General features: G+C 44.5%; 1 protein-coding gene across 1 annotated transcript in view; it reads left to right on the top strand.

The window, feature by feature from the left end:
• WIPF1 (WAS/WASL interacting protein family member 1) overlaps positions 1-12,682 on the top strand; it is a 53,876-nt gene that overhangs the window by 25,902 nt on the left and 15,292 nt on the right. The window contains exon 3 of the mRNA XM_084209048.1: positions 11,442-11,530. Coding sequence (XP_084065174.1) covers positions 11,480-11,530 — 51 coding nt within the window. The 5' untranslated portion in view covers positions 11,442-11,479. The remainder of the gene's footprint in view (positions 1-11,441; positions 11,531-12,682) is intronic.

Here is a 12,682-nt window from a genome sequence, read left to right as displayed (position 1 = left end):
TGCTCAAGAAAGCCCTCTCATTGCTTCAGATTATTTTTTTGTCCCCTCTTTTCCCTTCCCTTTATTATTTCCCTCCTGATTTTAAACTCTCTTCCACAGATTTGTTTTTATATTGCCCAGATCCTTTAAAAATAATTACTGAAACCATAGCAGCCCATGTGAAAGCTTTCCAAGACACAGTATGAACTAGAGAGCCGGCCAAACCTCAGAGGCAGAGCTCTTTTCCAAGCAAGGAAGAATGGATACTGAGAGTTTCTTTGGGGTTTTGTGCAAACTGATGCTTTGTTGTCCAGCTTCTGTGTGTGCAGATGCCCAGCATACACTGCCCAGCTTCAGATACATCTGCATTTTGGGGGGTTGGAAGTGGTAGTCATTTATTACTGTAAGCTATCATGTAAAATTTGTAAGAGAGTTTCATTTTGTAGCTATTCTCAGAGGAGGATCTAAGATAGGTATTTTATCTTGGTAAATACTAAAAGTATGCAAAGTAAAGGTATATTTTGTATATATTCATTTTTAAGTCAGTAAACTGACAATTTTCAATTGCTTAATTGCCAACTTGAACTAATTCCTTAGGCAATGTGAATTCTAAAAAAGTAACTGTTTTGCAGCAGCCCAGCAGAGTCTACAAAAAACTTAATTTTTCCTGGCCACGTTACTGAAATAAGCCTTTAAATGGCAGATCAAATGCTGTTTTACAGCTTTTTGAAGTGGAGGTCAGAGAAGGTTTGTGAACACAGGGAATACAGGGGATGTGCAGAATGAGTTCTCCTTTAGTACCTACTCAGTTGGTAAGAAGTGGTGTGAGTTTCTGTTCAGTGGGTGGCTTGTGAGCAGGGCACAGAGGGTGAGTTATGGGGAGTTTGTCCATAGGCTGCATGTCTTGCTGGTTGCTCTCCCCAAGTTCATGGAGCAAGGTACCAGCAGTGCTGAGCAAAAGGCACAGCATCTCTGTGCAAACTATGTGGGCCTTGCTCCACCAGCCTTCCTGATCCAAAGGATGGTGTTGTAGGAGTCACTGCAGCCTTGCTTGCTGACTGTGACGCTTTTCAAATTCATTACTTATGTGCAAATATGATTTGGTGCCTCACAAATGATCAGGTGTAATGACTAACCCCAAGCTACAGTGCAAATCCCTCCACAGGAGGAAACATCAATGGACTTCATGGGATGCACTCTTCCTAATCTCTGAATGTGACCTCAAAAAGTTCAAATGCCTCAGCAAAATCAGAAGGTACAATGAGTCTCATCCAGTTGCCACTGAAAACTGGCTTGAGCCTTTCCATGAACTCTAATGAGAATAAATTCAGGCTCTCCATCTCTACCCAGTCCAGTGGAGGTTTCTCACCACCTTGCATCTCAAATCATTCAAAATTAACTTCAAGAATGGAAAATTAGATTTTTTTTTTTTTTTAATTAAAATCTCTATCAGGCCTATTTGCCTGTTTCTCACAAAACTGATTTATGGGTCTTGCTGCATTGAACTGAGGCTTTTATTGGCAGTGACCTGGCTCTGAGGTGGTAGTTTTCTGCACTGTCTGTGGTGGAGCAGGCCCCCTTACATTATGCAGATCTGGGGCTGGCTTTTGTTTTGTTTTTCCCACACTCCAGGCAGATCAGTCTTTGATTGCTCCTCTAATGGCAGGTATTCCAGTTACTGTAATTTACATCAACACCTGGGCTGTAAAAACTCCAATGCACTCCTGCTTGTGCAGTTGGTCTTTCCCTGATGAGTGCCCAGGCCACTTTAGCTTTTTGGTTGGGCTTTTCATGTGAAATCTGAGCTGATCTCTGTGCACTGTAGTTTTTCAACATTCTCTTAGGAATATTGTAATATTTATAAGAGGGATTGGAAAATGATGCTTTAAATTAATTCCACATGTCCTGCCCTTATATGCCTCAGATTTCCCCTTTAGAGGCACTTACTATTTTAATATCATTTTATAGATGCTGCCTTTAGTAGAACCGCCACAATTCACTGCATGATTAGTAAGACTTAGCTGATTGTGATGAAGAAAATGCTTTATATTAAAAAAGCCTATTTGAATGCTGAATTGAATTCTAAACCTATATCTACTGAGAAATGAAACAATCCTATAGTGTGGGAGGTCCTTGATCCTTTTCTGTCAGTATCCATTGTTGTTAAATGTTTTTGATGCTGCTTCATGTCATCCTGTTGATTAGAGAAATATGAATGAAGGCACCATCAGCAATGGTGCTGTGCAGGTCACATCATTATTCATTTAGTGCCCTGGCATGCAGAAGATGTGGTGTGGGGTATCCCATAGCTCCCACGAGCTGTAATCTGCAGCTCCAGATGGGCTCTTTCATCCCAGCCTCAGGACTTGCAGAGATTTGCCCCTCTCATTAAAACTGCTGCTCTGAAGGGGACTGCAGCACACCTGTTGGGGGGGGACAGAGAAGTCCACCAGCAAAATCCCAGAGCTTGCTCTCCATATTTGATTACTTTCTTGACTTTTTTTCTGTGTACTAAAAGTTTGCAACAGCTCAAATGTCCAAAAAACCCTCCATTTATGGTGGACTAATTCATGGTACTTTTGGCCTGTTATGCTACAAAAAAGTGGATAGAAGGGAAAAAATGCTCCAGGTTTCTGTCAATTTGATCCAAAGAGCAGGATTGCTGTCGTGTTACACAAAGCCAACAAGTGCTCAGAGCTGTAACAACCTGGAAATAAAAGTGGAGCAATAGGTGGAAAGGTGAAAGGTGGATATGGTCATGTCAACAAAAGCTGTTTTCCCGTGGTAACAAGCTGGGGATTCCAAAGGTCAGGCCATGCCTTTCTGCTTCTGGGTCACCAGGTGTGGCTTGTGGGGAACATCCTTCCCTGCCCCTCACTGTTTGCTGCCTGCCACTGCCAGGCCATGAGTGACCCTGCCTGGTAGAGATGAGTGGTGCCATGTTGTGAGGGGAAGATGGTGGGAAAAGTCCTGGTCTTAAGTGCAATTATTTTCGTTCTGATTTAAGACTAAATAACCTGGAGGCAATGCTCAGAAATCCCTAATTTCTGAACTAGCCTGTTCACACTACCAACAGCTCCTCGAGTTTAAGACAATTTTGGGGAGAAAGCTGTGCAGTGCTGAGCAGCCACATGACACTGAGTGATCGCTACTGCAGTGGTGAGACACTGGAAAAAGTAGCCCCATTGCAGAGAAGCTCTTGGGCTATGTGTTAGGAGCACTATTTTGTAAACTCAAAATGTTACCAGGAGGAACAGATGGAATAGGCTGGAGAAAGGATCTGATTGATGTCTTTCTTGCCCCAAGTGTGTTGTCCCTGTGTGGAGAGGTTGCCCCTGTGGCCCCTCCAGAGCACTGGGAGTCAAGTGTCCCTTTCAAGGTCTCCTCCAGCCTGTGAGAATCCTCCTTGCCTGGATAACAGCCTCGTGTGTTGGTTCCTGCCCTCACCTTCGAGAGGCGGGTGGTAGATGGTCAAGTGTTGCAGGCAGCTCTGCTCTGGACAGCTGAAGGGGAGCTCACAAACAGCTCATCCTTAACCCCCACTTCAGTCTGGGAGAGAGGGTGAAGCCTTTTGCCCTAGGGCTTTCTGCAGAGTGGTTGGGGAAAGGGCCCTTCATTTTTTGGTGTGGGGGCACCGATGAGACGGGGCTGGCAGAGGTTGCAGTGTCTGAGCAGGTGTCCTCCTGTCCTGAGGACTGGGATACAGCCCAGTAATTAGATTTTTCTGCTGGATTTGGCCCTGGCCTCCTGCTGAGGCATGACACACATGTGCCTGTTTCAAGAAGAGTGAACTCCCTCCTGAGGTGCCCAGCGCAGCAGGGGCTTTGCTCCAGGTGTCCTTTGCACTGCTGAGGTGGTGGTGGGAAGTAGATGCCTGAACAGACAGGAGTGTTTTTGTACAACTGGCTGAAAGAAATGACAAGAGTATGGATTAGTTGCAAGCAATTTCTGTTTTCAGTGGGTCAGATGCTTTCTGCCCTAGTGTGTTTGCTCTCACATTGTCAGCTTTTCTCAAGTCTACATCCAAACACGTAGACTGACCAAAAGCTTAGCTGTTTTTTCCAGACAGGAACTATATTGGTTACTAGAGGCAGTCCTTCAAAGTTAGCCATTGCCTATGATCCTCTCCATATCTTGGAAAGCATTTCACTGAAAAAATAATCTTTTTAAAATACTTGGATTAAAACAATGTTCTGTCACCACAGCAGCCTATTTCTTAGCTGTAATTTTCTATGGATGCAGCACTGCTGAATTTTCTCCATGAAAGTTTGAACTGTGTTTGAGAGATGAGGTTTGCTGGATGCAGCTTGCTGTGGACCACAGGGGCATCTGGCTGTTACTGCTCTGGGCACCTGGGGCCCTGTGCTGGCTCAGGGCTCTGTTGACTCACCTGTCACCGACACACACAGTAACCTGCTCTGTTACTGTATTCCTGTGGTGGTGGGAAGTAGATGCAAAGTGTTTAGGGTGTTTCAGGTCTCTGGGAAATTACCCAGCATGAGCTGCAGATGATGCTGACTGGAGGATCACTGCACTTGGCCGCATGCTCTGGGTGAGGAAGATGGAGATCCTGCAGGGTTGACAGAGCACAGGGGCCTGGGATAACATGCACGGAGACATGAAAGCACCTGACAGCATCCTCACTTTTTTTTCCTAACTAGTCATGACTTTTGTTTGTTCTTGTTAATATTTATCTTTACTGGTCCTCACTAGCTCCCCAACACTTGCACCTTTCATATACCTCTTACAATGGCATAACTGAGCTAAACTAACTCTGCGATTTCTTGAAAAGGTATGTCCAGAACAAAACAAAAAATATATCCTCTCTCTGCAGCCTAAGTAGGGCAGGAAAAATGCTCACTGTGCTACTGGCTTGACATGTTTCTTTCCCAAGAACTATCCCATACACTTCTGCTAGAGACCCTTCAGGCTCTTGCCTTCCACTTCTCCCCTTTTGCTCCCTGCCTGCAGCAGGATGGTGTTGCATCCCCCACATCTATCACTGCTGTATTGGAAAAGGTGCACTTCCCTATGGGAGATCCTCCTGGGAGTTGTTCAGCTTGGGCTAAATCCTATTTCAGGGCCACACAGACCTCATCCACTTCCACATGTGCCTGTGAACAAAGCTTGTCATCCATCACCCCTCCAATGGGTCTAGGCAAGAGCTCTCCATCACTGACTGGTATACCTCCTCTGCCCTGGCATTTTGTCTAAGGGGGGGCATTTTTCAGTGTGGTGGAAAGTCATACTCAAAGTCATACTCATTTTGGGTACTGCAGAGAGTTTCCTTGAAATGCCAAAAGTCCCCAGTAAAGTAGGCTTCCTCTCTCTGGCAGCAGCAGCTCCCCAGAATTTCCCTGGGTCTCAAACACCCAGAGTTACTTCTCTTCTGTTGGTCTCTCTTTTGGCTGTCCAGATCTCTGCAAAAGGTTTTAAGGGTGAAAAGTTAGTGCCTCCTTTTGGTACCACAGCTTCCTCCAGACAGGATAGGACAATTTACATTCTCACACCCTTGTAATGTCCTGTCTCAGGCCACAGTCTTGTAATCCCTGCACCAAAAGGATTGTCTTCTCTGCCAAAAACTCTTCTTAAAAGACCATCACTGGTGTTAAAGGACTCAAAAATACTGACACCAACATTTTAGATGTCAATTTGTTCCCTTGGAGTTGGTGAGCTTCAGAAGTTTTATCCCAGTTAGGAGAATGAAAATCCAGACTCTCCTGCTGCGTAGAAGGTTGTTATACAGCATCCCCAGTGTCTCAATTAAAACTTGTATCAGGTTACTTGAGTGCCAGATAGGGTTTTCACTCCTCCATGTGCAAGTGATTGAGGCCAGAGAGTCTCCTAAATATTTTGTCTTTACCCTATAGGGGAATTCTTCAGTATCTTCCAGTAGCTTCAGGCCCAACTGAATTTGGTTTGGTACCCTTGGAACTGAAATAAATATACAGATAGGTGAGTTTATAGATTTCTATATATATGGAAACTTTAATAAAAAGAGGAGAAGAAAAACACCTGATTTTTTTCAGGGGGGGAGGGGTTGCTGGGGTGGTGTTGCATGGGAGGAGCACCTTCAGCATCCTCTGAAGTTCTCACTCACACCGTGCCACACTCCTGGGCTGGCACTTGGGGCAGGCAGCTCCTCTGGCCTTGGGAGATTGTGGTGGTGGAACGTGGGACATGTAGGCTTACTAATGACTCAGGTCTGCCAAGGAAAGTGGGAGCAGGGGGGTTCAAATTTCATTACATCGCTGTAACTATTTTTGGCAAAAAAGTTTGATAGCTCAGTACTCTGTTAAAAAATTATTAATGAAAAAATATTGTGGTCTATATAAAACTGATTGGAAGTGATTTTCCAACTACTTTGTAATGTGTTTAGAGTTAGCTGTCCTTTTTGTTTTGAGAGCTACCTTACTAAAGTACTTGGTAGTGTAGCCCAATTTCCTCAAATTTAGATTTTAAACCAAAAATATTTCCCTCCTTTCATTAGGAGAAAGTAATGGATTTTGAAAGAATCAAATCAACACTGATTTGGAAGTTGTGTCCTTTTGCATAGGGGAGCAATCAGCTTTATAATTGTCAGCTTCCGGGGTTTTCCCCCTTAAATTTATATATTCTGGTTTATTTCTGCAGTTGTTTGTTCCTTCCTCTTTTTTTTGCTTGGAAATTAATCATGCAGGAAATGATTAACCACAGTGAGCTTGTCTGTCTCCCTCTGACTCAATGTTGAAGAGGGAGGGCCTTCAAGCAGCTCAAAATGTCTGACCTGATACAAACCAAGCACTTGCAATGTGGTTGTTCACACTGTCTATCCCACAATAAAGGTCAAGTTTCTTTTTAGCATTTGTAATGCTCCTGAAATGATTTCTGAAATACCAAATTAAGTCCGAAGTGCCCAAAATGTGTGTTTCACTGCCTTCAGTGTAGTGCCATTTTTGCCCATTTTGCTCTTTATGGCTCACTCTGCAGAGCAAGGGGCTCTTTGCAGAGAGCGATGTGCACTTCCTCTCTCCTCTATTTTGATTTTTAAATGAAAGGAGTCTTTATCGTGATGCATTGCGTAACATAGCATTTTAATGTCTTTCCCGATGGCGGCTGCTGCATGTGCCTGGTAGTTTGCAGAAATCCGAGCTTTCTTATGCAGGTATTCTTTACTCGGGCACTGTCGGAGCATCTCATTTGCGAGCGGCTTTCTCCAGAGGCGGCAGAGGCGGGCTCTGAGCGCTCCGCTCCCGGGAGCGCTGCAGGGAGGCTGCTCCGGCACGGGCGTTCCGGAGCCAGCGGGCCGGGTCTGCGGGACACGGTGCTGCGGGAGAGCGGGGCTGGCAGCCCGGAGCCAGCGGGCCGGCTCTGCGGGGCTGGCAGCCCGGAGCCAGCGGGCCGGCTCTGCAGGGCACGGTGCTACGGGAGAGCGGCTGTTGCGGCAGCTCTGGGAACCCTTCTCTCCTGCTGCCATTCCTGACCTCTGGGCTCGGGGCTAGCTGGCTGATGCTGCGGTCGCTGCATCCTTTCTGCCGCCCCTGCAACACTCACCTAGAAAGAATGTCTCTATATAGCTTCTTAAAAAAGGTGATCATTTATACCGGTGCCTTGAAAATATGTTAGGATGTGTTTCCTGGGTTTCCAAATACCAATACACCTTCAGCCTTGGTCTTTGGGAACCAGTTCCTTTTCAACAGCCCTGCAGCACCAAGCGTTATAAGAAACTTGGTTGTTAACAGATTTGGTGGGTAAAATTTATTATTGGGTGGATTGATTACTATTTCAGGTACTTTATAGTGTCAGTTGTTTGCAATTTAACATAATAGCCTTTTCTTAAATTCAGCTCTTTCCCATTGAGCAAGAGCAAATAATGATGTGAGTCCATTGCAGAGGTGTAGGACAGTAACCAAAGCTTTCCTCTAATGGCAGAGTTACACTTAACATCTCAGGACATCCCTGTGCTCTGTGAGAAACAGTCATCCTGTGAATTGCTGATGAACAAAGCAGCTGCAGAGTTCAGCATTGCGCTAACTCAGCTGTTTTGGTTCTGCAGCCCAAGAGGTACTCTCCTCCCAAGGGCTACTCCCAGCACTGCCCTGCGCTGTGAGAGCAAGTCACCAGGTCACTGCACCTCTTCAGACCATTGTTATTCTTCATATAGGCTTATGGTGAGTCAGACAAAGAAATAGACTGTACAAAATCTAACAACAGAACACCAAGGATGAGTTGGAGATTCAAAGACAGAGGTGTTGTTTCTTCCTGCAATGTTTCAGCTTGAGTTTCTAAAAATCTTTTTCATCAACAGAAGCAGAGTCAGAGTGACAAGAGTGAAGCAGTATTGCAACTTTGGTTTCAAACTAAAATTTGATAATCTAGGGTGTTTTATGGGCTCTGTAAGTGTATGCATGATACGTTTTTGTGTGGGCAGGCAGGTTTCTCAGTCACGCCATGTGACTGATCTCTTTTCTGATGGCTCCTAAAGGAAGTGTGTGCTCTAGAGCCCCATGAGTAAACAACCCTGCAGGATGCTTGTGTTAAACTTCAGGCCAGTTTTGCCAGAGTTTGCTTTATTACAGAAGCTTGTCCTGTGCTTCCAAAATGCTTCTTTCCAGCCTGTTTCTGAGGGCTATAGGGCTTGTTCAACAGCAGCAAAATGCAAGCTCACCAGTGTGTACATAATTTCGATGGCAGCTCAGTTGAGAGTGCCCTTCAGTACCAGAAATACCAGCTAGTGTGCCGTGGTTGAGTACAGGAACATGTAAGATGAGATACAAAAGAAGGGCATAGTGCATTTTTCCCCACTGCCTCCTTGCAAATCATGTGTGCAGAGAGGGTTTTGGAGAAGCTGGATGGGTCTGTGGGTAGTAGCTTCCCCTTAGAGAACTCAGGCATCAAGCATCACCTTACTTCCTCTTTGTGCCACCAATCCCTTAAGAAGCTGATCTAAAACAATCCAGTTAAAAGGGGAAAAAAGTAGAACAGAGCAGCCAAAGAGGGTAACAACCTCTAACTGATGGGGAGGTAGACAAGGTATGGTATTTTACAGGAAGTGCTTCACAGACCACCTGGCTCACTTGCTGCATTCAGGTCTGAGCTGCCTTAAAGGATTCATTTAAAAGTCTGATATCAAACCAAACTGTATTCTGCCTGCTCCAGAAACTTTCCTGTGACACATGGAGTGCCAAAGAGACTGATGGTACATTATCTAGACTGCTTTGACTTCTTAGCAAAGCAGTGCAGAGAGAAGAATTTCTCTTTTTAATCCAATGAAGCAGTTAAAGGTTTGGTGAAATACCCTCATGGCACAGTTAAGCTAGAGACAACTGCAGCTGTGAAAAGACTGTGTTAAGAAACAGGATGGTTGTGGTCTACTGTAAGAAATAATTTTCCTGTTGACTGTTTTTTTAAACAGGAAGCTGAAGAACAAAGCAGCATTAGTCTTGGTGCTTTTAATAGGTTTCAGATTTCAAATATTGCATTTAGAATATCCTGATTGGGAAAGGATAGGGCTTTGTGCAGCATTTTATGTAACAGCTGGAAGCTACGAATTTGGGAGATGGGAATATAACTAAATTCAAGTAGATCCTCTGAATATGAAGCTGTTGTTTCTCTGAGGGAGCTGAGGTGCTCAGTAATGCAGCAGAGGACTGGTGGGAGCAGGCTGGTCTGTTTGCAGGGCTCTGGACGCGTGTGTTTGCACAGCACCGTGTAGGCTCGGCTTCACAGTTTCCTCTTTGCCAGTCACTCTATCTGCCAGCTTCCCCTCTGCTTTGCTCACTCTTTTGCAGTAACTCAAAACAGTTTCTGCAGTATGGGAGAAGAAAACCTGCAGGCACTAGTGCCTTATACCACTTTGAACTCCATGACTTTTCTAGATGGTCAGCCAGAGCTATGGGTGATGCGTCTGACTCCTTCCTCCCCAGAGATTTTACACAAAATCCATTAAAGTCTTATTTCAGAAAATATTTCTTCTGAGGAAGGTAACTCAGCAATTTGGGTGGGGGGAGAGGGGAGGGAAGAGGGGTTGCATCTGTATTCTAATTCTTTTGAAGCATGAGCATCTGATGAGAAATCTGTACTGCGAAACAGTTTTTTATGACATACATATCATGGATCATGTCAGATGCCATTACAGACTTCGTAGGTGGTGACTCACTGCAAATGCCATTTTGTTTCATTCAGCACATTTTCATAATGTTCATTTTAACTGTAGAGGGTACTGTACCTGGCATGATGGTGATTTGACAGATACTGTGCTATTACACTTCCCCTTGGTCTCATCTAAGACATTTAAGTTACTTTAAAAAGTAAGAGCTGTGTATGCATGTAAATAACTGCCCTGGGGACCTCAGCCATCAGCCTGGGGTTGTCTGGAGAATTACCCTTGTTCCTGTTCCCACTGTGTTTACCTGTCTTATGCAAACATTATATAAATCATTGTTACTAAAGGTGGCTCAGGTGAATGGCCAGCATGGGTGAAAGCTCAGATAAAAGAGTAAAAGCACATGCTGAAGTGCTACAGGGCTATTAGAAATGCTCCAAAGCCCCTGATAGGCACAGTTCCAGCAAGCTGTGTGCCAAAATGCCACAAAAAGCCCTTGTGACTTGAAAATATAGTCCTTGATACTTCAGGGGGTTTTTTTTGTTGGGTTTTTTTTTTTTTTTTTTTGGTTGCAGTAAATCTCTGTATCTCAGGTGTGACCCTTCTAGGATTGCCCGAGGCTGAAAGTTCAGCTTGGGGTGGGGAAAAGTGGGAGTGTGGTCCCTTAGCAAGGAAGCTTCTGAAAGGCTGAGCTTTAGCAGCCAGGCTTGTCTGTGTGCAGCAGCCTGCAGCTGAGAGGCCAGGCTGCTTGCTTGCCCTTCCTCCTCAGGGGGAGTATGTCTGTGTGTGTGCTGCTTCTGAGGAGGAGGAAGGTGCATTCAGACATGATGATGGAGCTTGGGATCTTCAGAGCAAGCAGGGAGAGAGGAAGAAGCACAAGTCCATCCCAGAGCTCTGCTGTTCCACTCTACCCATAACAGTGGAGGTGGAGGAATCTTTTAGCAGCTAAAGGGACTTCACAAGTTGGCATCTCTTTCTGAGTGTGATCCTAAAGTATGATGCCTTCTTGAAGTAAGGGCTGATGGTATAGCTTTGGGGCTATCCTGAAGCACTTCCATGGGAACAAGATTGTTGGATTTAACAGAGTTCAGTTTGGTTACTGCATTTTGTGCACTGCCATAGCAATGCATGGATTGTGTAAGTGTTCAAAACTGGATGTATATCTATGAGTTTGCATGGCAGTGGGGATCATGTTGGGAGCCCCTGTTAAAAGATGTGGCTGGTTTCCATACAATTAAATATAAAGTGCTTTTTGCTGATTATTTAGACTTCAGAAGTGTAGAAGATAAATCTGTTAGCTGCAAGGATGTTTTCTAGCTGAGTAGAAACTTATTTATTAAGATGTATTAATCTCTGGACTTGGTGTTTTGCTGTGCAGGTTTCTTAGCAAAAGCAGACAGAGCTCAGCCTTCCACCATGCCTGTGCCTCCCCCTCCAGCTCCCCCTCCACCCCCAACCCTGGCCTTGGTAAGTTTTATAGGAGGTAAACATATGCACTGTTCTCTGCTGCTGCTTGTCACTTTGAGTAGGATGTCCAGAGATACGGAGATGTGGGTGAGGGTGCCTGTGATATTTGGGGAAAGCTGTCCAACATATTGTTTATGGTTGATCATCGATCCTGCGAGATTGACCACCACTTCCAGTCCTCATGTGGATGTCACAATCCACTCTAACTCTCCATCCTTTTATTCTTGTCACGCTAGTGGCTGATCTGGTGGAGAGACAACAGCTTGTCTAATGGGACTTGAAGTCTTGCCTTTCTCCAAACCTGTACTCCTACCTTCTCCCTTGTCCTACTCCAGTACTACTGTGACTTGAGCCCCCCAAAAATAAATCCTATTGTTTAAATTGGTAAGGATAGCTCTTAGCTAGCATAGCTCCCTCAGCCAGCCTGTTCTATCAGAGCACAGGATCTGGCACAACGTGGTGAGTGAAATTACATCAGACCTGACTTAAACTGGCATAGAGCTTGTGCTGTGCTTGCCCTCCCAACAGTCACCCACTGACAAGAAGGAAGGCTTCTTGAAATGCCATTTTGAAGTACCTAGATATTTTCAGAGCAACACCCTAACTGATTACACAGAATGGACTGTCTCTCAAGAGTCTTTCTTTCATTTTCCATCTCAAGCAAGATACAGACTCTACTTGGTCCCTCCATGACAATTCTCCTCACCTTTCAGGAAATCTCCATAACACTGATCTGATAAATTAGAAAATATTTCAGGAACCATTTCCTAGAAGAAAGAGCCATATACATGTGCACGTATATGTGCATATAAGTGTATTGTTTGGAGTTTTTTTGTTCTTTCTTGAAAAACTGTGTCACCAGAACATAAAGTGAAAAGAGAGGACCGTTGAGACAAACCTCATATGTCCAAAGGCTTTATTTGGTCTATATGAAGAGGTCAATATTATTGAAGCGGCAACTGCCATTTTTAAGTATTTCTATCTAAGCTAAAATAGTAGACAAAGGTCTATCTTTGCTCTGATTTATCTAGAAATTGTATTTCACCACAACTTTCAAGAATGTCCACCTTCTTGTATAATGAAGTTAAGTGTGTATTCTGTTCTTGTTCCGTCTCCAAAATGGCACAGATAAGTCTTGGCTTGAAAAAATGA

The sequence above is a fragment of the Fringilla coelebs genome (genome assembly GCF_963513975.1).
Source record: "Fringilla coelebs genome assembly, chromosome: 7".
Classification (NCBI taxonomy): domain Eukaryota; kingdom Metazoa; phylum Chordata; class Aves; order Passeriformes; family Fringillidae; genus Fringilla; species Fringilla coelebs.
This window is presented reverse-complemented; position numbering and strand designations above follow the sequence as displayed.